This window comes from Gambusia affinis, linkage group LG18 (assembly GCF_019740435.1).
Source record: "Gambusia affinis linkage group LG18, SWU_Gaff_1.0, whole genome shotgun sequence".
In the NCBI taxonomy this organism is placed as follows: Eukaryota; Metazoa; Chordata; class Actinopteri; order Cyprinodontiformes; family Poeciliidae; genus Gambusia; species Gambusia affinis.
The window spans coordinates 2,382,768-2,407,549 of NC_057885.1; the positions used below are offsets into that span (position 1 = coordinate 2,382,768).

At 37.3% G+C, this 24,782-nt stretch overlaps 2 protein-coding genes across 10 annotated transcripts in view; one reads left to right on the top strand and one right to left on the bottom strand.

Annotated features, from left to right (window-relative positions):
- focad (focadhesin) overlaps positions 1-16,993 on the bottom strand; it is a 55,221-nt gene extending 38,228 nt beyond the window's left edge. For 3 of the 4 annotated variants that reach the window (XR_006368793.1, XM_044097796.1, XM_044097795.1), the window contains exons 1-5: positions 16,915-16,993; positions 11,440-11,508; positions 9,366-9,440; positions 7,009-7,163; positions 4,737-4,835 (exon numbers count right to left, since the gene is read on the bottom strand). Coding sequence is in view for 3 of the 4 variants with exons in the window: in XM_044097796.1 (XP_043953731.1) it covers positions 4,737-4,835; positions 7,009-7,163; positions 9,366-9,440; positions 11,440-11,493 (383 nt within the window). In the remaining variant the exon portion in view is untranslated. Of the gene's footprint in view, positions 1-4,736; positions 4,836-7,008; positions 7,164-8,338; positions 8,424-9,365; positions 9,441-11,439; positions 11,509-16,914 lie in introns of all 4 variants that reach the window. The other variant, XM_044097797.1, reaches the window with a different exon arrangement.
- A 2,273-nt stretch (positions 16,994-19,266) lies between these two features.
- Positions 19,267-24,782, top strand: part of mllt3 (MLLT3 super elongation complex subunit) — a 66,249-nt gene continuing 60,733 nt past the window's right edge. For all 6 annotated transcript variants that reach the window (XR_006368794.1, XM_044097800.1, XM_044097802.1 and 3 more), the window contains exons 1-2: positions 19,267-19,413; positions 20,016-20,196. Coding sequence is in view for 5 of the 6 variants with exons in the window: in XM_044097800.1 (XP_043953735.1) it covers positions 19,402-19,413; positions 20,016-20,196 (193 nt within the window). In the remaining variant the exon portion in view is untranslated. The remainder of the gene's footprint in view (positions 19,414-20,015; positions 20,197-24,782) is intronic.

Sequence of the window (24,782 nt, forward strand, 5' to 3'; positions counted from 1 at the left end):
TTGGCCTATAGGACTCCGGAAGCAGCTGATGGGTACCGGCAGGCAATCATATACAGCAATATATATATATTTTTTTGTCCTTTGTGAACCCCTCATACCCAAGATCTGACTGATTGCACAGACAACAACACTCTTCAGTGTGGAAGTTGTTACTTGGGAAAGAAGCTCGGCTCAGTTAGAAGGCATGTCGGCTATGTTATAAGACCTACAATAAAAAAACTCTATTGAAGACATTAATGATCAGTCACAAAACTTCTATCACAGATAACACGATTCATTATAGTCAGACTGATCTTGTGCTGAAGCTGAGTGAGATCACGGGATATCATGCGAGTTCACGGGAGACAATCGTTTTTGTCTCACCTTGAATAACGTATTCAAGTTGAGATAACATGATTCAATTTAGCCAGATTCATTTCCCTCCGAAGAGGGTCCAGCGAGATCAGGGGATCACGAGAGATTATGCGACATATCTGTTTTGCGCCTGGGAAGACTTCAAAGCAGTTTTAGTTACACATTAAACAATAGATATTTGTTTTTATCTGCAGGGCACTATTGGCATTTAAATGCACTGATACAGTGCATTTAAGAACTGTAAAAAAAGTAATTTTTTAAAAAACACTTTTTTTAAAAAACGTCTTTGAATTAACGTAATTAAATCATGGGAAGGATTTCCACACGATTAAATAGCTTTCTTTCAGCATGAAGCATGTTTGTTGAGCTAACTTAATTTTCATGAGTTGGATCAACTTAATAAGTATTGTGAAGGTATCACTGTAACATATGTTGGTTTCTCCAGCGTGCTGTGGTGGTGCAGGGGGTTAGCACTCTGCACGTTAGAGGCCTTAGTCCTCGATGCAAACGTCACTGGTTCGACTCCCAGTCCTGGCGACCTTTGCCGAATGTCCTCATCCTGTCTGCTTACTGCCTCAACAAAATACAAGCCACTAGCGCCGCAAAAACTCTTCGGAGAAAAAAAAAAGAGAAAAAATCTTAGTCAAGTAAATTATTTGGTCTAAAGCATTGAAAATTATTTGGGCTGGCTCTTGTAAATTACATTGGGCCCAACTATAGTAAATGAGTTGAATCAATAACATAAGTTGAATCTCATTGCTGTCTACTGATGTGAGAGAAACGCCTTTACGCAGTGGATTTAGGAAAAAGTTGGTACTGTGGGGTGCGAGCGGGATCAGTGGAAATGTTTCCTCCTTAGAGGATGTTTTGGCCAGTGATGTCAGTAACGCTTACTGACGTGGATCACTTTTTTCCGTAACAGTAATCTAACGCTTCAAATCCAGTAGTCAGACTACATTTACTTATCAAAATCATTTTTGCGTTACTATCTTCTTTTGTTATTTAATCGTATTTCCTCGGGCTTGTCCAACAGAAATGTTAAAATGGGGGAGATGCATTTTGTTGGTGGAAAAACTGGAACTATTTTCAGTTTCTGTCGCCAAGTCCATTATTATAAGCGGCTTTGGGCTTCATCTTTAAAAGTCGCTTGCAAATTTAATGAGTGGCGGGTTTTTTGGGCGAAGTTACTCATTTGGGCTTGGAAATAAGCAGAGACTCATAATAAATCCCAGAATTTGTCCGTCATTAAGGTAGTTTTAGTCAGTCTCTCCCTGTTCATCATTTCCCGGATGATCCGTCCCGCTGTGTCTTTGTTAATGTCAACTTAATTTATTACCTCTCAATGACATCGAGCTTCGCGTTGCGCTCCAGAAAACTGCAAACATCGAGACCAATATGAACAGCGCAATAAACGTGTAAACAGCCACGAATAAACGTGTCCGTAGTTGGCAATAGTTATAATGGCAAGTTAGCACCGTTATAATTATTAATATTACGTTAAGTGTCGCAGCCATCTGAGCTGTGGAGCTGCAGGAGGAGATCTGTGCGCTGCGACATCAAACTCAGGGGCGTAACGCAGAATCTGGAGGCTGGGGGGCTTTAAAATCCTTCTTTGAGTTTTCCAGACAACAGTGGACCACACAAATTACTCATGTTTTTTATTTTTTGTACTGTTTTTTGTACAATCTCCTCTTCAGTTCAACCTTATCAGTGGAGACACATTGTTGATGTTACCATTATAAAATAACTTACAATTAAGTATTAGCAAAGCTCAATGTGATTTTCACAGGAGGCAGAGCGTTGTTGTTAGCAGCTGAAAGTAACTAAAAAGTTACTTTTAGTGTAACTTAGTTACTTTCCAAGTCAAGTAGTCAGTAATATAACTAAGTTACTTTTTCAAGGAGTAATCAGTAGTCCGATTAAAGTTACTTTTTCAAAGTAACTATGCCATCACTGGTTTTGGCCAGAGCGGGGCTGAAGGTGGAGTTTTTACAACTCCACCCCCCTCCACGGGGGGTGGGGGGGGAGGGGGGGCGCAGCAGGCATTGTGCTCCTTGGAGGGGGGGCTCACCCTTTCATACTTTGAAAACCCCTGGTCTAAAGCATTGAAAATTATTTGGGCTGGCTCTTGTAAATTACATTGGGCCCAACTATAGTAAATGAGTTGAATCAATAACATAAGTTGAACCAACTCATTTTATTTAAATTAGAATAACCATAATATATTAAGTTGAGCCAACACGTTTGATTTAGAATCACCCATAGAATAACCATAATAACATAAGTTGAGTCAACACAATTGCTTTACATTGGAATAACCTTAATAAATTAAGTTGACCTAACACATTTGCTTTAAATAGGAGTAACAGAATTACATGGTGCTGAAATAAAGCAAAGTAATCAGGTGGAAACCCTTTCCATAATTTTTTTATGTTCATCCAAAGAGTTATTTTTTTCAGTGTAGATGACGTGGGAGGGCCTGCAGGGGCAGTCAGGATGGACTTGCACCACTACAACCAGGCCAACATCCCATGAGAAACAAGATGATGAAACCAACACAGGCCTGGAGCTCCCCTCATCCCGCTGGGGTCTAAAGTATTCCACGTCTCGGTGGCAGATTGCAACGGGCTGCTCTGAGCATACGACCAACAATGGCCATCAGTGTGCATCCTTCATTAATCCTGCAGCATTTACAGTTACCCAGCAGTACCAGCCCTGACAACCAATCACTGGCCAGCATGCCAGGCCAATGGCGCCACCCTGCTGCCCTCAACACATTCATCTTCCCACCAGGGAGGTTAAAGCTTCCAGACAGATGGAGCTAAGACACCACAATCAAGATGGAAGGGGATCGGACAATGGGAATGGACTGGGAGCAAAAATGCACAGAGCTTTGGGAGAAAGCGAGGATTAGAGGGAGAAACGTAGCAAAAAAAAGGAACAGGCTTCAATGTAGAATGAAGAAAATGAAGACCAGAGGGAGCAAAATAAACATGAAGGGGAAAGAAAAAAAAGACCAAGAAGCTCTTTTGATCACCCGCTGCAACTGATTAAGGAAGCCCCAGGATCTTGGCAGAGGTATTCATCTAAGTTGTGAAAGAGGAGAAGATGGCGGGGGATAGTTCAAATGCAACAATATAGCCTGACCTATATTATTTCTACAACTCTGACATTGTTGTATCCTTAATTTGTTAAAGTCAAAATCGCAAAATTCATCAGTGGTGTATTTTCGCTCACCTCAGGGCAAAAAGTCTCTGAGGTGAGTGCTTCCATCAGTTTCCTGACCTTAATTCCCACTGCGGTCTGCATGGTGAGGAGCAAACTACATCAACTTTAGCTCAAAGTTCACTCACAGAAGTGATGCAAACAACTTCCCAACGTGACCTGAATGTTACGTTGGGAAGAAGCTGGTCTTCTTTGTCATGTTGACTTTTCTGACTTTGGCATTCACATTTCTCTGAGATTCCAAGACATCTTTAGCTGCTCCGCATTCAGAAGCAAAGGTCAGATTTCTGGACCAGACTGAAACAGATCTGAAAGTTTGCTGCTTTTTGCTCAGTGTTGAGTTGCAATAAAAACAATCCCACACTGAAAAAATTAGAAAAATCCAAACTCTGAATTTATATCACCTATATAACAGAGGTAAACCCATTTAGAAAACTGTCTATCCGACTTATTGATGATAGCATTTAGCATCTATACACCAAAAATCTGGAACAAACTTCCAGAAAACTGTAAAACAGCTTCCTTTAAATCTCAACTAAAAACCCACTTGTTTAGAGTTGTATTTGAAACGTAATCAATTGCAAATTTATTGACGGAATCTATTGTGTTTTTATTGTTGATTCTATGTTGCATTGTGTTTTTGTGTTTGATTTGATGTAAAGCACTTTGAAATGCCTTGCTGCTGAAATGTGCTATACAAATAAAATTTGATTTGATTTGAAAATTTGATGGTAGTCCGTCTTTTCACCCCCCACAAAAAATGATACTAAATCAGAAACCAATCTGATAGTTTTGAAAGCTTCTGCAATCAATCAATTCAAAGTGCTTTCAATCATAAAAACACAAGAATAAGTCATAAAAACAACATACAGTGAACAACTGAGAAACCAATGGCAAGCATTACATTTTGATTAGTGCCATCAACAAGATCATCAATACATATTATTTTTCACTTACCTAGTTGCTGAATTTACTATTTACTGTTGTGGTTTTGCACTAATTGAGACAACAACCATATCACCATACTGTGATCAAACTAGAATGACTCGTATGCCTCAAAAGAACTTTCTGTATTGAAGATGGTATCAAGAGTTTTTCTTAGTATCAGTACTGAGTTCAGTGGTTTCAATCCAATATGAACATGAGTATGAACTGACCTGATAGAATAAGGACAAGTGAAGTTTGTGTCCCCCTGTCTCTGGTCAGCTTGAATCTGCAGCAGTCTCCCAATGACCTTTATAAGCCCCTGAACATTTCTGGTCACAGTGAAGGATAAAAGAAGGAAAAAACAATCACAGATTATATAATTAAATTAGAATAACTAACCACACACAAGAATGTCCTGCTGCTGAAAAAAGACTCCATCTGGGATGGATTCCTGTGTATACAGGGCACTCTTTGGACAAACACCAGGAGACTAAAAACAAGGAGAAACTCAATGATTCGTATTATTCTTGTAAAATACAAGTATAATTTTTTGAACTGAAAAAACATGATAATTTATCCAGAGGCCTTCACAGTTTGGCTCCACTACCAGTGAAAGACTTTGTCCATTTACATTTACAATCAAACATTATTCAAGAGCAGTTAGCAGAAGAGACAACTACTTTTTAGGAAAAGTTAATTTGGTTAGGTGTCATTTTTTGTTCAGGGTTCAAATTCTTGGAATAAACTACCTTTAGAATTAAGAAATATTACATCATTGAACTGTTTCAGGAAATCCCTTAAGCAATGCTAACTAGATAATCAAAACTGTACCCATGACTTTAATCATCTCATGTTTTTACAGTTTTTTGCTGTTGTTTTTTTTTTTAAACAGATGTGGCTTGTTTTTATTTTTTGCTATGTTTAATATAACCTACACTACTTTTATCTACACATTGAAATCTGTCATAAATCATAGGCTATGTAAGTTGATATAAATTTTTATTGTAATTTTCAATCCCTTCCAACAACCTATTTGGGATCTACATAAAAAAATTGCCTCTCTGACTCTGGCATGTTGCTGTGATGTATTGATGTTGATTAATATGCATTGTCCCCTTTATGAAATAAATACATCTTAAATTTAACTCCACAGCTCATTAAGTTACAGTATTTTGGAAGTTTCCCCAAACAGCTGCTGACCAACCACCCAGAACACTGCTGCACAGCATGTTGGGTGGAAGAACCTGCAGTAAGTGATTAGAACTCCACGGCACATCGGCAGACTCCAATGCAGAGCTAGTTGTATCATTAAAGACCCTTTCACACCCTGGGTACTCACCCACCCCCTCTCTTGAGTTTTGGCCCTCTCTAGAGACTCACTTACCCGCTTCTGGCAGACGTTACAGAAAACTCAGAGAAAAGAGAAAAACTGAACAAAAGCTTCTACTTGTGAGCCATCAACTAGCCCCAAAAAGGCCTTCACACCCTTGAGTGAATATCTAAAGCTGTCACTAATACTCATGCAATAGTATTATTTGGTGGGGCAGCAGCGGCTCAGGAGGTAAAGCAGAGTAGTTTTCACTCAGATAACGGAAGCAGATATTTACTTTTAAGAGTTACTGATGAAGTCACCAGGATTTGACTGTTCAGTTCATATGTGTTTTCTGGATGTTGAGGAGTCCTTCAGTTGGGTTCTCCTGAATTACTTTGTATGGGCCGCAGATTATGGCAGTATAATAACCTTAGATAAAAATACCATGGTTTTGCAGTATCAAGGTATTATGGCTACTGCTCTAAAATGTGTTATTTTGCATTTTCTGAAGCATGCTTTGAAGTCAATGCATAGGTGATTTGCTTCTGTGCTTTCTGAATTGTAGGCTGATCTTGACCTATTGTTGCCAGAGCCAACTCTGTTCTAAAAGAACAATCAGAGCACACATGTGAATTTAACTAGAATTTCAAATTAGCCTATCATTATAGTCTCTATAGTCTTAGTCAATTTTAGTGGTTTCTAGAAGCTGTTTTTAGATCACAAGTGTAATGCTGAAATTTTATTTATTTATGGTAACATGTAACTCGGTCTGTTAAGATGTTTTTGATGGAAATAGCTTTTGATTTTAGTACATGTAACCACTTAATGCTGCACATTCAAAGAATGACTGTTTGCAGTTCTTTATAATCCATAAAATGATTAGACAATCTGCTGTGCATAATAATTTGGAACAGTGCATTTTGAGTTTTTTATTTTTGAAAAAAATACTGTTCTCATGGGGAGATTTGTTCAGTAAAATTTGATTTACACTGTAATAGGTCATGACTTGAAAATTATACTAACTATCATTTGCATTGACCATTTAAGAATCTCTAACTATCATTTGCATAATAATTTGGAACATGGTGTATAAAATTAAACACATGTTTACTGTGTCCCTCGAGCCCCTCCAAAATAAGCCACTAAAAAACAAAACTCTGCAAAAGAAGCTGAGAGTGTGCGTTATGTACCTGGCAGAAGGCAGGAGATTGAGGACACTGTTGAGAATGAACTGCAGGTCTGCATGGCCCTGATCTACTAGAAGCACCACAGCATCACAGCATGTTGAACGCACCAGAGCACAGTCACTGCAGCACTGCTGCCAGAGAGCCTCCAGTGCTGGGCCCTGAGATGTAACACAATTAGGTCATGTCAGGTCAAACAAAGGAGCCATGAAAACATGTAAATAAAAAAATTTTCATAATTTGTCCTACAACAATCTTGAAAGGTATATCTTGGAAAAGAGAAACTGATATGAAATGTGTGTGTAGGATTCACAGTACTCAACTGTATCAAGATATTTCAAGTGATGTAATTGACTTTTCAACTGGTATAATTGTCTCTGTTTATTTTGCTTCATATTAAGAAATCGACTGATCTTCTGGATTACAATTTCAGTAAATGAGTGAGTCAGAAAGTTTTAAACCAAATTTATTAGAAATCAGGTCATGTTGTCAGTTTCACTTTCGGGTTTAAGGATCCACTATGTCAAGGTGAGTGAAGCATATTTATAACATGTCAGATCTGTAGCTCATGTATAGTAAAGCTTAAGCGCATTATACAAGATTAGTGAATTTTTACATGCGCAACACATCTATGACAGCCTAGCTTATCTGGTGATCAGATCCACCAATTATATCTACCTCCACAAAGCTCTGAAAATCAGTCATTGTCCCCTTTTCTTCAGCCGACTGACAGACCCGCCCAACAGATCATGTCTGCATGTGTGCGGTTAACAACAGTCACCCCACTATTGCCAATTTAGTGATTTTGTTGCTACATTTAGCCACTTTTCAGAAAAAAAATTGGAATCGGCCAAAATCAGAATAGACAGGTCAGGCCTTTTAAAGATCACCCAGGTAGCAAAATATGGGTAAATCAATGTTGAAATATAGTTAGGCAGAAACACTGAATCCACAATAAAGCCTGACATTGAAATTATATTGAAAGTGGTCAGTGATCTAGACAAGGCAAGGCAACTTTATTTATACAAAATTTACATGTTGAATCAACGTTAGGGTTTCAGCCATAACTGACACAATATCAATGTTGAATCAGTCATCATCTGAATGTGGCTCTACATGCATATTTGTGCTGATTTTATATTCAATCAAAGGTAAGGAATCAATGTTGATTCATGTACACTTTTTGGTCTGATATATATCTACACCACAAAATTAAAAGTTTCTTCACAATTCTGCCAAACAAAAATTGGCAGATGATTGGTATTATGTTGTTCACAATTATCTTTTCTATAGAGATATAGGAAAGTTAGGATAAAAGTAATATCACCAAACTTACTGCAAAAGTTCTCACAGTAGAATTCAATTCAGAAGCAGGCTGCACCAAGCCAGCAACAAAAGGGCTGTGTGGTTGGGATATACCACTAGTGTAAAAAGGGGGAGGTGGACACACCACACAGTTCTGAGGATGCTTGTAGTGACTTGTAGATATTTTTATGTCAACACATTATGCACAGTCAGTCATGATATTTACAGACAAGCAAGAAAATGTACAGAAAGGAATCACAACCCATTATTCTCAACATGTAATGCTTAATCTAAAACATGATAAACCCCTGCCGCCAGGTAATAAAATGCTCTTACCAAGTGCTCAATGAGGCGGAGGGGAAAAAAGGGCCGTGACAAACAGCATACATTGATTCAACATTGATTACCAGTGTTTCCCAACCCTGGTCCATAAGGCACACTGATCTGCATGTTTCAGATGTTCTCCTCTTCAGCACCCCCCATTCAGTTGATTGCAATTCAGCAAAACCCTGCTAATCAGCCATCAATTGAAATCATGTGTGCTAAATTAGGAATTGCCTGAAACTTGCATCTACATGAATTATCATATCGTTATATGTCTTGAGGACCAGGGTTGAAAAACACTGCATTAGATGTTGGCAGTTTAATCCTTAGAATTTGACCATGAAACAACATTGATTCAATTACTACTTTTCAACATTAGTTAATTGCCTAGAATTCTATGATTGATTGATGGTTGATCAACCATTAATTGTCGACCTCAACTGGTGTTAAACATAGTTGGTTGAATTGATTGAATTAATCAATTAAATTGATTAATTAATTCAATTAATTAATTGGTGTTAATTCAATTCAACATTGAATTAACATCTCTTGTTATATGGGCCTTGATCGATCAGAAAACTGCAATCATTGCACCTCTAATTTCTTGTTTTATTGCATGTCAGCAATAAAAAAAATGTACAAATCAGGATATGAATCAAATCAAAAAACACTTCTTATTTCTTATCTTACATTATTGAAGCTTTAAGGCTCATCAAAATAATTTAGGAACTCACCTGGGTGGAGGACTGAGTGATTTGCCCATTTGAGCCTTTTTCCTTCAGCACAGCAGCAACAAGATTTCTCACCGTCTGACGAAATAGGCAGGTTTTGGTGAGACTATACAAACTGCATCCAAGTAGCCTCAGTTTGCTGCTTTACTTTGTCAATTGCAACATTTATCTACATCAATTATCACATAAACAATATTTCTGCTCCCTCATTGACCAGTTTATTAGGTGTATGTGGTAGTTTATCAGCTGTTGTTTGGCAGCTCGATGACTGACTCCTATATATTGGTTTTTAATTATGTTTTTGCCCTTTATCCCAAGTGAAAATAAAACACTTTATTATATTTCAAACATAATTACATTTGTGTAAGTACATTTTACGTATACTAAGTATTAAGTGTACTACATATAAACATATACAAAGTATACTAACAGCATTTCCTGTCTCAGGAGAGGCTCTGGCTCCACCTGATCACCACACGAGTTCTGAGGATGAACCTCCACATCGTCTTGATGGCTTTTTTATTTTATTTTTATTTTTTTGCACTGAGCAGCTGGTTACATTTTTAAAACAGCAAAAACTGGAATGTTTCCAACACTAATTGCTAAACAAACGTCAACATATTGAAAATAATTGGACAGAATTTATTCCCCTTGTTAATCCACCAATTCTCTTTCATACATTTTATTCAATGTTAGCTTTCAGGGCCCAGTGATGAACTGGTGACCTGTCCAGGGTGAACCCGGCCTCTCATCTGATGACTGCTGGAGATGGGCACACCAGCCCCCCTAACAATCCTGAAACAATTGGTGTTCAGATCATGGATCTGAACACCTACCTTTTAAGGTAGTTTGTCTCCCTTAAGTCAACACTTAAAACAACTTCATAGTTAATGCCAACATCAACTGATTTTATATTGTTGACTATTTTTTCTACTTCTGACGTACAGGCAAAGAAGTCCCCCAGAAATGTTTTTCATCAAAGACATCCAGTCCCAGTCATCATCAGTTCTGATGATGCCACGTACATAGCGAGTCCACGTCTTAAACTTGTAATTCATACTTTTTTCTTTGCCGTTTTTCTGTACTCTGTAACTTTCTCTGTTCAATTGCTCTATTGTTTTATTCTCTTTTGTAGGTTTCTGCAAAGTGCGATGGTGAAGTGAATGGGAATGTTCTGTCATTGATCTTCACTGTTCTTAGGTAGGAGAAATGACAGTTTGTCTGGAGTAATAATGGAATACCGTGACATTGTATTAAACCAATACTCTGTCCTTGGTGAAATATTTTTCACATTTCCTGTAAAGTGTACCTATTGTTTTATTGTGCTAATTTTCACAGGCATGTTGTCTATAAACGTTTATTATATTGACAATTTGTTCAATTCTGTGACAGTAATGTACTCTTGAAAAATGTGAATATATTGAAGACCCAATGTAATTTTTGTCTGCCAGAAAGTGCGTTGTAATTGATCCTTCTGAAATTACATGTTAGTGTATAATTTAGGCAGATATGTTTGCAGTACTGTAGTGTGTATGACGCATGTAATGTAAAAAGTGGCAAAGAAGAATAAAGAAAGACATTAAGTAACAAGAGTGGGGCGTGCCGTGGTGGCGTAAGGGATAGTGCCACCCACGTTTGGAGGCCTTGAGTCCTCGACCCGGCTGTCGCGGGTTCGACTCCTGGACGTGGCGATGTTTGCTGCATGTCTTACCCCTTCTCATTCCCCCTTTCCTGTCAGCCTACTTTCATATAAGGGACACTAGAGCCCACAAAAGACCCCCTGGAGGGGTACAAAAGAAAAAAAAGTAACTAAAGAGTGTACTTCACTAGCAATTATGCTACACCAAAAGTGTAATTGGAGAATACTGTCACACTACTAATATATAAAATATGTAATGCTCATATACTTAAAGTACATTCTAAATATATTTAAATGCAATTCAATCACAAAAATAGTACACTTAAAATATACTAATCAAGCACCTTTATATTACACAAAAACCATATACTTAAAGTATAACTCTAGCTTATAGATAGATACATACATTTATTTTGATATCCAGACACTGCAGCTTACCTGGGCTTGGATAAGAGGGTTGGAGAAATCAAACCGGGTCTTGAAACTCTCCATTACTGCACCTCATACCTGAAAGCAGAAACAATCTTCCTTTCTAGAAGTTCACAAGAGCTCATCAGAATAAGGAGTGGCCTACTTTAGGTTTTTTAGTAAGGGTACACCAATAAATCACTCCCGATTTCCTTAATTTTGGGAAATCAGCATTCTCATCTTTGCAAAGACCTGAAAATCAACCAATGTCCACTTTTGCTCTGCTGTGAGAGACGACTGATCAACAGACCCACCCACCAGGTCATGTCTGGATATGCACAGTTAACAATAGTCACCCTGCTATTGCCAATTTTGTCTCTATATTAATGACTTCTCACTGAAAAGTCACTAAAAATAGTTATTATAAATAAATATAAGGCTACCCTAGCATAAAAAAATAGTATATTTCAAATATACTTACATTTGTAAAAGTACGTTTTAAGTATACCAAGTATTAAGTGTACTACCTATAGATATGTACACAATGTCAAAAATGGTCGTACCAATTTTGACATAATAACTTTAAACATACTTAAATATAATTGTACCAAAATACACTTTTAAGAAATATATGAAATTAAAGTATACTTTAAGTGAACAAAATATATATTTGCTCAAGTAATATGCAATATGCATTTACAGATATTTTGTGGGGGAAGATATGCGATAAATGTCACCGGGTCCGGGAATCGAACCCGTGACGGCCTCCAAACGTGGGTTGCGCTGTTCTCTATGCCACCACAGCACCCCCTAATGGACTTTTAATCAACTTTTAAAGCAACTTTACATTAAAAGTGTCATTATTTACCAAACCGCACTTCATCGCAACAGTCAGACATTCATAAAGACTGCTTTATGTTCATGACAGGTGTTATGTCATGTTTATGACGAGTGTTACCAAAATGGTAATATATTGAATACACAATGTAATTTGCTTCACCTGGAAAGTGTGTCATTAATCCTTCTGTGTTCTGCTGCCTGATATGTTGGCAGTAATATAGTATGTATGAAGCATGTAATGTACAAAGTGGCAAAGCAGAATAATGAGACATTAAGTAACTAAAAAGTGTACTTCATTAGTAATTACAATAAACCAAAAGTGCAATTGTAGCATACTGTAATCACACTACTAATATGTAAAGGCAATATACTGAAAGTTCTCTAGTCCTAAGTGAAATAGAAGTATACTCACGATTAATCCGACTTAAAGAATGCTTACGTATACTAAAATTTAACATACTTAGTATATTTATTTTTAACCAGGGTATGTATTTTCAGACTAGGCCTGTCACAATAGCAAATTTTGCTGAGTGATTAATTGTCTCAAAAATTATTGCGATAAACGATAATATTGTTTGAAGACCTTTTTACACTGATTTAATGGAAATTACATAATAATGCATGCGATTTCCTGCCAAAGATAGATAAACTTTTTTTTCAAAAGAATACTTAACACTGGAACTGATAAAATTAACAAAACAACCAAAAACAAAAATAAAATGGATTCTCAGTCTCCATTAACAAAAATGTACTTGAATAAAAACACCAAAGTGGAAATAAATACTGCATTCAACCAAAAGAGTGCAGATTATGAAGCCTGTATACCTGATGCAATAGTTCACACTACACGTTAGTTCACAAGAACATTTTCCCCTTAATCTTAGAACTTTGGTTGTTCTAAGATTGTCGCTTGTGATTTCGTAACTGATCATCCTATAGTGTATGGTCTGTTACAATAGATCGTCTGGCCGCTCTGATCTAAATCAGGGGTTTTCCCCGACTGGGAGCGTTAACAAAGACTGTCGAATGTGACAGGCAAACAATCAGAAAGCGCGGATTCTCCTCCATGCTTTATGAGGGCAAATTACAGAGGGGAACCCCAAACAGAGGACATTGGAGAAGATATGTGGAAACAACATTAATGTTTATAAAAACTTTCATGCAAAGAATATAGAAGGGGAGGAGTTGGAGCGAAATTGCTACCCAGTTGATGAACCTGGTAACTTTTCAGCTGTTCTTTGTTAAGAACAGCTGAAAACGTGACATAAATAGGTTATAATGATTTTCATTCAGTCAGGAAGTTACCCGACACTAGGGCCACATGCTTTGCAAGTAGATTGTAGGCAAGAATTGATTATTGCCTGGTTTTAAAATGAGTTCACTGGACTTGTAGCCATTATTTTTTGCCCATTGTTGGACACGGCACGATCGAACCATTGTACCTAGGATTTCTGTCGGCTAATGCGTGATCTCTCAGGTTTTGAAAATGGGCCGTCAATCGGGATGGTGTAGTGTGCGCTGGGCATTACACTAAGGAAATGAGGAAGGGAGGGTCAGTGGAGAGCACCAGAGTTTCACCTTTTTCATTCAGTGTCATCAACAGAAAGAGAAAAAGGCCGGAAGAGACGACAATTAAAATGACGTTGACAGTTTTAATTTATCTTACAACAATTGATTTATCATTTAAAGCGACCGGCCTATTTCAGACAAAAAAATTGGTATCAGACAAAATCAAATTTGGCAGGTCAGGCTATTTAAAGGTTGATGATTGTCCAGAAAACTGCAAACCTTTAGTTTTTACCCCCAAAATATACCATATTTTGATACATATATGAAAGTAAACTTTTCAGTCAGTGGCAAGTTCGCCTCATCAGTAAAACAGTACCCAAGCTTTTATCTTTTTGGGTCTAAAACAGAGATCTATCACAGGATGTTTCTATTCCTACATGATTTCACTAAATGTTCAGCAGCAGGAAATTGTCCTAAGAGCTAGGGTTGATTAGCAGGTGGAATATAAGTTATAATTATAGCTAAGAGTGCACCGATTTCAGTTTTCAGGCCAATCACAGTCATGATCTGCTGACTCCAATGTTGGCTAACTTTTCGTCTGAAAAATCGAAAAAATATAGCAATAAAGTTGCTAAATTAGCAGCAGTGGGGTGACTATTGTCAATCACAGACCTCCAGACATGAGCTGGTGGAAGGGTCTGACAGTCAGCTATCCCTCATGGCAGAGAAAAAGAAGTTGGTGTATAAGATTGATTCAGTATCGGCCGATCACCAATCTCCCAAAATTAAGGAAATTGGAGCCAATTTATTATCGCACGCCTAGTTAGAATGAACATAGAATTAAATGAACATTTTAGAATATTTAATGAAAATATTTAACGACATAGAAAATTAAACAGAAAATGCAAATGTTAATACATGGATGTGAAATGGTTTGTTTATGAATACCAAATGGAGGAAAGACAAAGCTGTAGGTAGGAAATGGGAGTAGGAAAAGCCAGTGAGATAAATTGACTCAGAAGTTCCCCAAAAAGAAAGAGCTCAGCATATGAATTTTACAAACACTAAGGCAATGATGATTTGCATAAAGTACAATGCCAAACCTCTAACCCACCCAACCCCACCTAAACCTATTCAACCTCATGCTGTTTATTCTACTGAGAAACCAGCTGGCTGTTCACAACCCTGTACGCTCCACACGGGATCCACCTCTGTTTTGTGGCTACATTAACAGGTAGGTGAGCAGCAAGTCTGCATCTATACATGTACTGCATCAGTGCTCAGATCCTGCTATATCTTGACCCGTCTTCTATAAAGATTTTAGCAGGTTTAGTAGCAGTGAGAGAAGTTAATTTTTACAATTACATGATCATTTTGTAAAGCTGATTGTTGATGTCCATAATTCAAACTCATCGGTCAACAAAAAGCTGAGCCTTTAACCTCTGAAACCATATAGAAGTGTTATGTTCTAGTGTCTTCTGCAGCAGGTTTTACTTTACAGTCAACTAACAAAGCACTGGCTTGTACTGCAAGGTCTGCATTAGTATTACAACTGGGGACAATGCATGAGCTGGCTGAGCCAACCAGAGTTCAGAAATAACGCTCGGGCTTTACTATGTGAATAACCAACCGCACACACTGAACAGATGCATACTCTCTTCTGCTTTACTAAAGATCTACGATCATTTATACAGGGCTCTGCCCGATGATTGGCTTTTTAGCTTGCAAATAAAGAAATGCAATGTGCCACCAAAGCAGCACAGATTTATCGAAAAACAATCCTTCAATTAAACACTAGAGCTGTGTACAGTGCTAGAAATTTGTAATAATTTTAAATGGTTCCACTTTTAACCGCACGTTTCTGTCACTTTCCTCTGAAGCAGGGGTCTGCAAATTTTGCAATTGAGAAAATTCAGAGTCCCAATAAATAAAATTGCTGATAGACTTTATTGTTGCATGACCTTTCGAGAAAAAAAAAACAACAACAACATAGTTTTCCTTATAAATGTCAACTATGGAAATAAATTTTTATAGAACCATCAATTTATTTCAATTTGTAGGTTTTAAAATAAAGCAAAACAAAAACTATCTAGCACTGTACAAACGACTTAGTTACTTTTTTTTCTTAGTGTGGTGGAGACAGCATCAAGCTGTGTGGTTGTTTTGCTGCCAGTGGTAAATAGCACCAGAACAGTTGAACAAATGCCACTACACAAAATGCAATATGAAGTGACAACCACAAATACAGGCCTGGAAACTTGATATCATAACGGACTGAATATTATGTTTTTAACGTAATCTTTGCTAGTCTTACGAGGCGCAGGCGATTGCCACGGTAACAGGTGTGCTTAAACTACCATACAAAGAGAGAGAGACAGAGAGAATAAAAAGGTACGAGTGGTTTCAAATAAGAATGGACAAAAAGAGATATCGGTGCAAAGCTGGTATAGATTTAGTACAGAATACTGTATCTGGAACTATGGAGCGGTTTTCCAAAGTATTGACTCAGACTACATATTTCACATTATTTTACTTTTTACTTAAAACATGTCAAGAAGACAATTTTCGTTGCTTTGTACAATAATTCCAAACTCAATTTGTCACAGAAAATCTCAATAAATCACACTGACAGTTATGTTTGCAACTTCGCAAAATGTGGAAAAGTTCGACGTTATACTTCTGTAAATCACTGAAGAAAGCAAAGAATTACTCTATCATTAGCATTACTTACTCTTCAATGAGCGTTAAGATTAACAGGAGGTTAAGATGATTGAAGACAACATTTTTTTTTTAAATCTGTCTTTTAAATAGAGCTTTTCATGCTAAGAGGCTCACGCGTTTCATACTTTATCGGTCCGTCAGATTATTTGTTATCTCGACCTTATTTTGCTTCATGTACCAACAGTCCGGGAAGGTTTTAATCTTTTAGGTCAGCCCTTTATTGAGCTTCCAGGCAGTGCACGCAGTCGTCTAGATTCTCTCCAACATGCTAATAAGTGCACTGATAAGAAGTTAGCCATATAACTTATCTACACGCAAATGAAACGTGTCAGTCGACTCCAGCTGCAGTAATCCAATCTTTTGAGAGCCGCTGAACAATATACACATGTCGGTTTCAATAAAACATAGCCAATAATAGATGCTGTTAAACTGTACCTTCCTCATCCAGCTCACTGCAGACCGCCGTAAACTCACATGGAAGTACGGCATCCTCCAAGGACCAAACTGAACGGTTTTTGGTTTCTCTAGGTTAACTAAAAACCTGTTCACAAAAAGATATTGCAGAGTGCTGTTTCACTGTTTCATTATTATTATTATTATTATTATTATTATTATTATTATTATTATTATTATTATTATTATTATTATTATTATTATTATTATTATTATTATTATTATTATTATTATTATTATTATTTTGGTGGTAGTAGTAGTAGTAGTAGTAGTCGTCGTAGTAGTAGTAGTAGTATATTCTAAAACGGAGTGTGTGTGTCTGTGCTTGATGTACTGGACTTGTCCACGGAGTTCTACTGAAGTGTTATTTTTAATGAGCATACGGTCACATTAGGTATGAATTAATGAATGAATGAATTCATTCATTCATTCATTCATTCATTAATTCATTCATTCATTAATTCATTCATTCTTTTTTTTCTTTCATTAAAGAATACTAAGTTTATATTTGATCTTTTTCATTTATTATTCTGCAAAATAACTGAAATTTGGTCATAATATTCATAATAAAATATGGGGTTGCTGAAGAAAAACGCTCCATTCCGAGTTCCCCCCGGGAAATGAAGGCAACATAATAACACTGTGTGTTTGGGGATCACCATTTTTTTCTCTCCTCTTATTGGTGGCTTGCATCTCGTGCTCTCTGTGATCCAAAAGAGTACAGCCAGGGTGCGCCTGCGCAAATTTTCCTCATCTGTCAGGCTTTTGGAATTTACCTGGAAATGGAAATGGAGTTGGAGACTTTCAGTCTCAAAATAAAAGTCTGGAGAACATATTTCAATTAGCTTCATTTTGTTTAATAACAAAGAACCTAAAATAATCTGTGGCCAGCCAGTGGACAGAGAAGAGCAGACAGAGAAGGGGGGAGTTGAAACATTGTCTTCTATTGATCATACTGGGCAAAGCTCATATCTTTGACTCCAACGTCACTGATGGCTTTCTAGCCATATGGTCAGGCAGAGGTGGAATGGTAAAAGCAAATGAGGTCAATTGGCAGTGCTTGCCAACAACTGCTGCTGTTGTTGAGAACCTGTTAGCCTGCTGTTGAATATCCTCTTTTGGATATCGAACTGGTAACGTGTGTCATTATTGTCATAAAATGTCATACATTAACAGTCTTCAGTCAGAGGCTTTTTGATATTTGTTGCAAAACTGACTGCTATCGGAGATTCTTACTGCCCACAGCAGCACAATCGCATAACTTTTGAAGAGGATTGGATTAAATTAGTTAAGATAATATTCAGATTTATACTTTCAGATAAATTATTTTTATTTATTGTTTTGAACTATTTTTTAACTCTAGGGTCTGGGTGGGGTCTGCAAAGTAGCCAGTCCAGGAGTACCACTGATTTTTCTCAAAGAGGATATATGGAAGATGGTAGATGTCTTTCACTGTGCGTTTCAATGCATGTTAATGTAAATTTGGTGTCTGAACTATAAAAATAAGCATTTATGAGCATTTTAGAGGGAGTCTCAAATATTCATCAATTTTAGTTATTCCTCCCTAACACCATCATACTTGTGGTAATTTGTTTCTCTCTTAGATGAAACCAATAATGAAACTAATGCCTTACAGACTCTTTAAAAAAGTATGAATACTTTCTTATTTTATAGAGAAATTTCTTCTAGAATCTGTCTTTTCCCCCTTATTTGTCTATCTTCAGTGCCCTTTGGCAGGAGGCCACTCATACTGACCCTATTATGTTGAATGTTTCTTCCTGTTAAAAGAAAGTATTGGGTTTTTTTAATTTTAATTTTTTTTAACGAAGGTAAATTGTATTTTTTCCACTGTTGACACGTGTAAATTTAAGACAGGACTTTCTACAAAGTAAATCTTCACCTGAAAAGGATAATTTTTTTTATGTTGTTGTTGTAATATGAAGGCCTGTATTGCTACTATGATTGTATTATGATCAATAACGAGGCCCTGCGACAAATTGGCGACTTGTCCAGGGTGTACACCGCCTCTCGCCCGGAACGTTACATGGAGATAGGCACCAGCATTCCTCCCGACCCCACTAGGGACAAAGGTGTTAAAAAATGGATGGATGGATCAATAATGACAATTTTTTTTGTAGTTTAATTTGAATGAGTTTGTTTGATTTAAATTGAAATGACATCTTTGGGAATTTTATATAAGAACATATGGTTTATAAAGTGCCCTCATGATTTTGGTTGTAATTCGTCGGCCGAACTTGAAACAAACTTTCGTTAAATTTATTTTGAAAGTGTATACCGGAAACGATGTTACTAACTGTGAGGAATTGACCGCCGGCGAACCTCTGAAAGTCTTCAGTTTGACTTGGGTCCAGGAGAGACCATGTCCGCTGTTACAGGCAAACTGTATTCACCTTTAATCTCATTTAAAACTAATTCTCCATGATATAACAGTAACTTGGGGCCTGAAGGATGGCCGGCTCGGTGAGTAGCCAGTTTATCGCCTTTATATGAAATCGATTATTTATCTGTTTAGTCGCACGGACCGCAGCGGAGGGTTGTTTTTTTTTTCTTCCTTTTTTCCCCCTTTACTCCAAGAGACTTTTACAGCCGCAGTTAGCTAGTTACTACCTGCTTTCTGTGAGTTAATATTGTGGCATATGACTGTAGCCTAAAACACTGTGGTGAAATAATTCCAACAAAATAAAAGCGTTTTACTGCTTTCAGTAACGTTGCTTTTAAAAGAGATGGACGCCATCCTTTTATTAAAGGTGCCAACTGTCGCGCGCTTCTTTAACGCTGTAGAGTTATTCTTTTACAGTTAAATTATCTCAGAGCATTTTAGGTCCGACTCATTTGTTTATCTGGAAGTTTAGTAAAATGTGCGCAGACTCGCCTGTCACATGGACCCGCTGTTCACTTGTTTAATTTCAGAGCGCTAATTTAACAGAATGTTTCCCCCAGGTGAATCGGCCTGAGAGACTGCATAATGTCGCGATATTTTCCATAAAGGCGCATTGATGCATGTCTCTATAAATATTTGTTTTAAAACGTATTGATTAACTCGGCAGCATTGTGTACCGCAGGGAGCTGTTCAGGTGAAACTGGAACTCGGACATCGCGCCCAATTCAGAAAGAAACCCACGGCGGAAGGCTTCACCCACGACTGGATGGTGTTTGTTCGGGGACCAGAGAACAACAACATCCAGCACTTTGTGGAGAAAGTGGTTTTTCACCTGCACGAAAGCTTCCCAAAGCCAAAAAGAGGTAGAGACTCCGTTTGCTTTTTTGTCCCCTCTACTGCTCTCTATTCTTCTCTATTCTGGGGAAGAGGAGGGGACATGGGTTTGAAGTTTCACTGTTGCCCAGGATCAAAGACGGCCTGCAGGCTTCCCTCTATGCCATAAAGTTTAGCTATGGCTGCTTTCAGTGGATTATGTAAATGAATTCTGCAATGAAGAGGCTGCTCTACTGGTGTGTTTTCAGAGTAACCTGCTGGTGCAATATATCAGAGAGTAAAAGAAGTGTCTCATGGTTTAGACAGATCATTTTTGGACTGTTGGCAGAGGTGGTTTTAGCGCTTCTGGTGCAACAAGAAACCTGCACAAAACAGACATGCAGCTGCGATTCTGTAGACCACTTTGAATTGGCCTTTTTAAATGTCTTACTGAAAAGTCAAATCCAGTATTATCTTTCAGATTATACTGGATTTGGAATTAATTTTGGAACAAATTTTCCAAAATGTATTCTGGAATACATTTGAGGAACAATAGTCAACTGAACGACCGCAATATACTCTGGACACCCTCCTGGGAGACATATTTTAAACTGAAGTCATGCTGTTTCTTGTCCTGCTGTATTTGCTGGCACATGTAAAAACATGTTACAGGGGCTAAATGGAAGGAAAAGATGGTAATTTTGTCAAACTTCAAGTCCTATTAGGCAAGATATTACATTTAAAGCATCAGGCATGCATACTCTGTATATCACCAATATGTTAGGTTAGTTAGAAAGGTGCTTGTTTTTCTGTGGTGTCGCCATTTTGTTTACTTTTTTGCCATAACAATAGACCATCCAGTAATTAAACTACAGTGCTGTATGAGGACCCCCAGTGGCCAGATAGTTGGCTAAATTAATAAGAGAATTAAAATAAAAGAATTTAAAAATCAATCCGATAAGAACCTGACAGCCAATGCAGAGAAGCCAATTCTGGTGTTTTGTGCTCTGAAACTAGGTTCCAGTTAAAAGTCTGAATCATTTGGAGATGATGTAGAGAAGATTGGTCCATATTTTTTTATATAATGTGTTGCAATAGTCTAAATGTACAGTGATGAAGGCATGGATAATTTTCTCAGTCTTTAAGACAGAAGTTAGATTTAACCTTTGCTAGAAGGTGCATATGAAAAAGCTTGATTTCAAGACAGAGCTCACCTGCTTATCCAATTTAAGACACCTGTCAAAAATGACTCCAAGATTCCTAACAGAAGACTGATAAAAATGAGCAAGAGAACCAAACATTTCATCAGGTTTAACTAATAAGGCTCTTTTGTCCAAACAGAATTACGTGAGTTTTATTTTGATTTAAGTGAAGAAAATTTTGGCTCATCCATTGGCTAACTTCTGTTAAGCAATCTGTTAAACACTGTAGGAAATCATGCTGCCCCTCAAGGATGCAGTTTCCTTGAGGCGCAGGAGCAAATCACTGCTTTGCTGATGATTTCCACATCATCAGCAAAACACTAACTTAAATTTCTTAAAAATATGTCCAAGAGGCAGCAAATACAAAATAAATCAAATGGGGCCTAAAACTGAACCTTGAGGTACTCCATAATTTAGGGGTGCTGTTTATGAGTCATTGTTGCAATATTTGCGTATTGATAGTGTAGCAGAGGTGCTCATGTGCAGTATATATGTGAAAGATTTTATGACTGTTCAGCAAATCTTTTCTGAAATGTCCCGATATTTTAGAAAATATCGGGATATATTTTCCCAATATTTTCAGGAAAATATGTCCCGAAAATATCGGGACATATGTCCCGACAGGACAAAAGCCTCTCTCATCAGACAGGCTTTTCTGATGAGACAACTGTCTACATGCTACAGTGTGAAGTGAGTAAGAAGTCAATGCTGGAGCATTATTTTCATATGACCTCAATCTTCCTATACTATTGAATGTAGTACTGAAATGCTAAGTGAGGCCTTTAGAGTTTGAGTTCAACATCAGATTGTACAGTCCTTTGAGGTTTTTGTTTTTTCTTAAGAATTTTAATGCATACAGCATAAGAAATCAGCTGCAGGTTCTTTATAGATGAAGTTGTTTTGAATTCAGGTGAAAGTGAAAGAATTACAAGAGTTAAGTTCTGCATTAAAACATATGCCCCCAATATATTTTAAACTAAAAACAACTGCTTTGCATTCCCTGACCTAAACTGGGGGTAGTTTTTAGTTGACATTTGACCTTTGGTACTTGAAATCCTTCATTAACTAAAGGAAGTCCACGCTTAACATTCAATTGTAAAAACTATTTTATTCAGTTTATTTATTGAACTAAAATGTACAACAAATGTCATTCTGAGGCTTTTTAACAAGACAAACTGGTCCAAGTCATTTGGGAAATGGATTGTGTAGCCACTTTCTAGTCATCGACATTTTCAAAGTGCTTACATTCACCACTCTGCGTGCACACTTCAATACAATTTGAGATTCAGTGCCTTGTGACACTAATTTGACATTTTTGGCCCAAAATACAGCAATTTAATCTGTCGATATTGACAGATTCAAATTTAATTTCACACATTCCATTCTGATTCTGATTCCATAAAGAGCACAATTAAAATTTGCAGCTTAGTTTTCAATGATGTATTTTTAAGGATGCCCAATATATTGACGCTGACATTGCTGCCAACTGATATTATTTTTTTAATAATATCAAACCAATATTAGTATTGGTTTGATAAATGAAACGGGGCTGATATTAATGTGGCGGAGATTGGTCATGTGATATTTGTTTGGTCATGTGACACTGATAGTAATATACAACTACATATTTTTTAGGTGGATGCGAACATCTCACCGGCACCCCCCAGGACATAAACTTGTAGAAGTGAGCCAAAGAGCCTGTGTCTAGAACCTCCTATGAGCTGCAGGTCTGAGGCTTTTTGTTAGCATGTTTTCTATCATTCTTATAGCTTGATAGGAAGCCTTATCCAAACTGGCAACCCACATTAATAAAATGGTGAAATAATATTGACCACAAAACACAATTTATAAAAGATATCAACATTTTTCCTACACAATCCTAACAAACGTTATTGATGTTCTCTTAACAATATTTATTTACTATTAACCTATTTGTATGATTTGTTCATTAAATTGCCATCTATATTATTTTGTTGGTCTCAGGAAATGACTGAGGGATGAAGAGACTGATGTCTGGTTCTTTAGGTTCTGCGTTTCCTCTCCTGATCCATTCTGTCTGATATCAAACCCACTGGGTGCCACTTAATATCGCGACACATTTATTTTAATGCCCCTATTAAACTTCACTGTGTCTTCCCACTACCATCTATATTTTTGCCAGAGGTTTTACTTTAAGGATGGTGTAGTATCGGGTGGACATTTTAAAAAGACACTGGTTGATGGCAACTCACTGTGGCTGCGTAGTGTCCGCTAGGTAACCATGACTACAGCGTCAGTTCGTGGAGTCCTATTTAGGTCCCGCAACGACAATTTAGCTGACCCTAATATTTCCCGTGTTTTGTTTTGGTCATTATTATTACACTTATTGTTGAGATGTGTGATTGTGTGTGATAGGTGTGTCTGTCAGACATTTCTAGCAATACGGAATAAATCGCATCCCATATTGGTTCAATACGGGCGGAGACAACAACAACCTGTCATTTTAGGCTAGCTTAAGTTAACCTGAATATTTACAACTCTCCTGTTGATACATTGGCATTACTTACCTTCTGTCTTTCAACCACTTTGAAAAGATCTTCTTCATCTCTCCAACATCTTTATCCTTCCCCCTCTTCCATTTTCTGTTTTGTGCCCCAGAGTTTTTTCTGCGCCTCATCTTTAGCTCCCTGTTGTCAAGGCATTACTACAAATTTAAAAGAAAAAACGCGCCTCAGGGACTCTCGAAGGGACGCTGCCCAAGCTACCTGTGTGGGAGGGGAGAGCGACTGGCAGGAGGGGAGGGGCGCCTAATCAGTGCTGTTCCTCTGTTATTGATCATTTCATACACAAACAGCTGTTAAGTACTTAAAATGCTGACTAGAAAAAAATCCCCCTCATCGTTTTGCGCCCCGTATAGTGCAGCGCCCCTATGCATTGCATGCACTGCATAGCCACCTTTTGCGCCACTGGTAATATAGCAAGGGAGCATGGGTAGTTTAACTGAAGCAGTGGTAAATTCTGCAGTGTGTTTTTTGTAAAGTATTAAAGGGTAGTAAAAAAATATTTATCCGTTATTGACTATAATAGCAATATTAATATTGGATATCGATACCCAAACTTTCATATCTATGCATCCCCAATAGTTTTCAGAGCCATACATGGCCAGGTGAATCTATAAGTTTTGAAACCATGAGGTTGATTTTGTGTCTGTCTGAAATTTAAGAATCAAATATTGACATCGTATCTTGGCATGTGACGTTTTTGTTGCATTATCTCATTTTAAAGGTTACATGTCATGCAAAGTCACTATTTTAACCCTTAAATACATTTTTTGTGTATTTTGAGTATTTGGGAGTGCAAAAAACTTTAATATATCCTGTCCCGTTAATGCCTAGATATGCATAGATATCTTTATTTTATTTTTGGGTTGTATTTTTCAGTCTGTTTATTTTTCT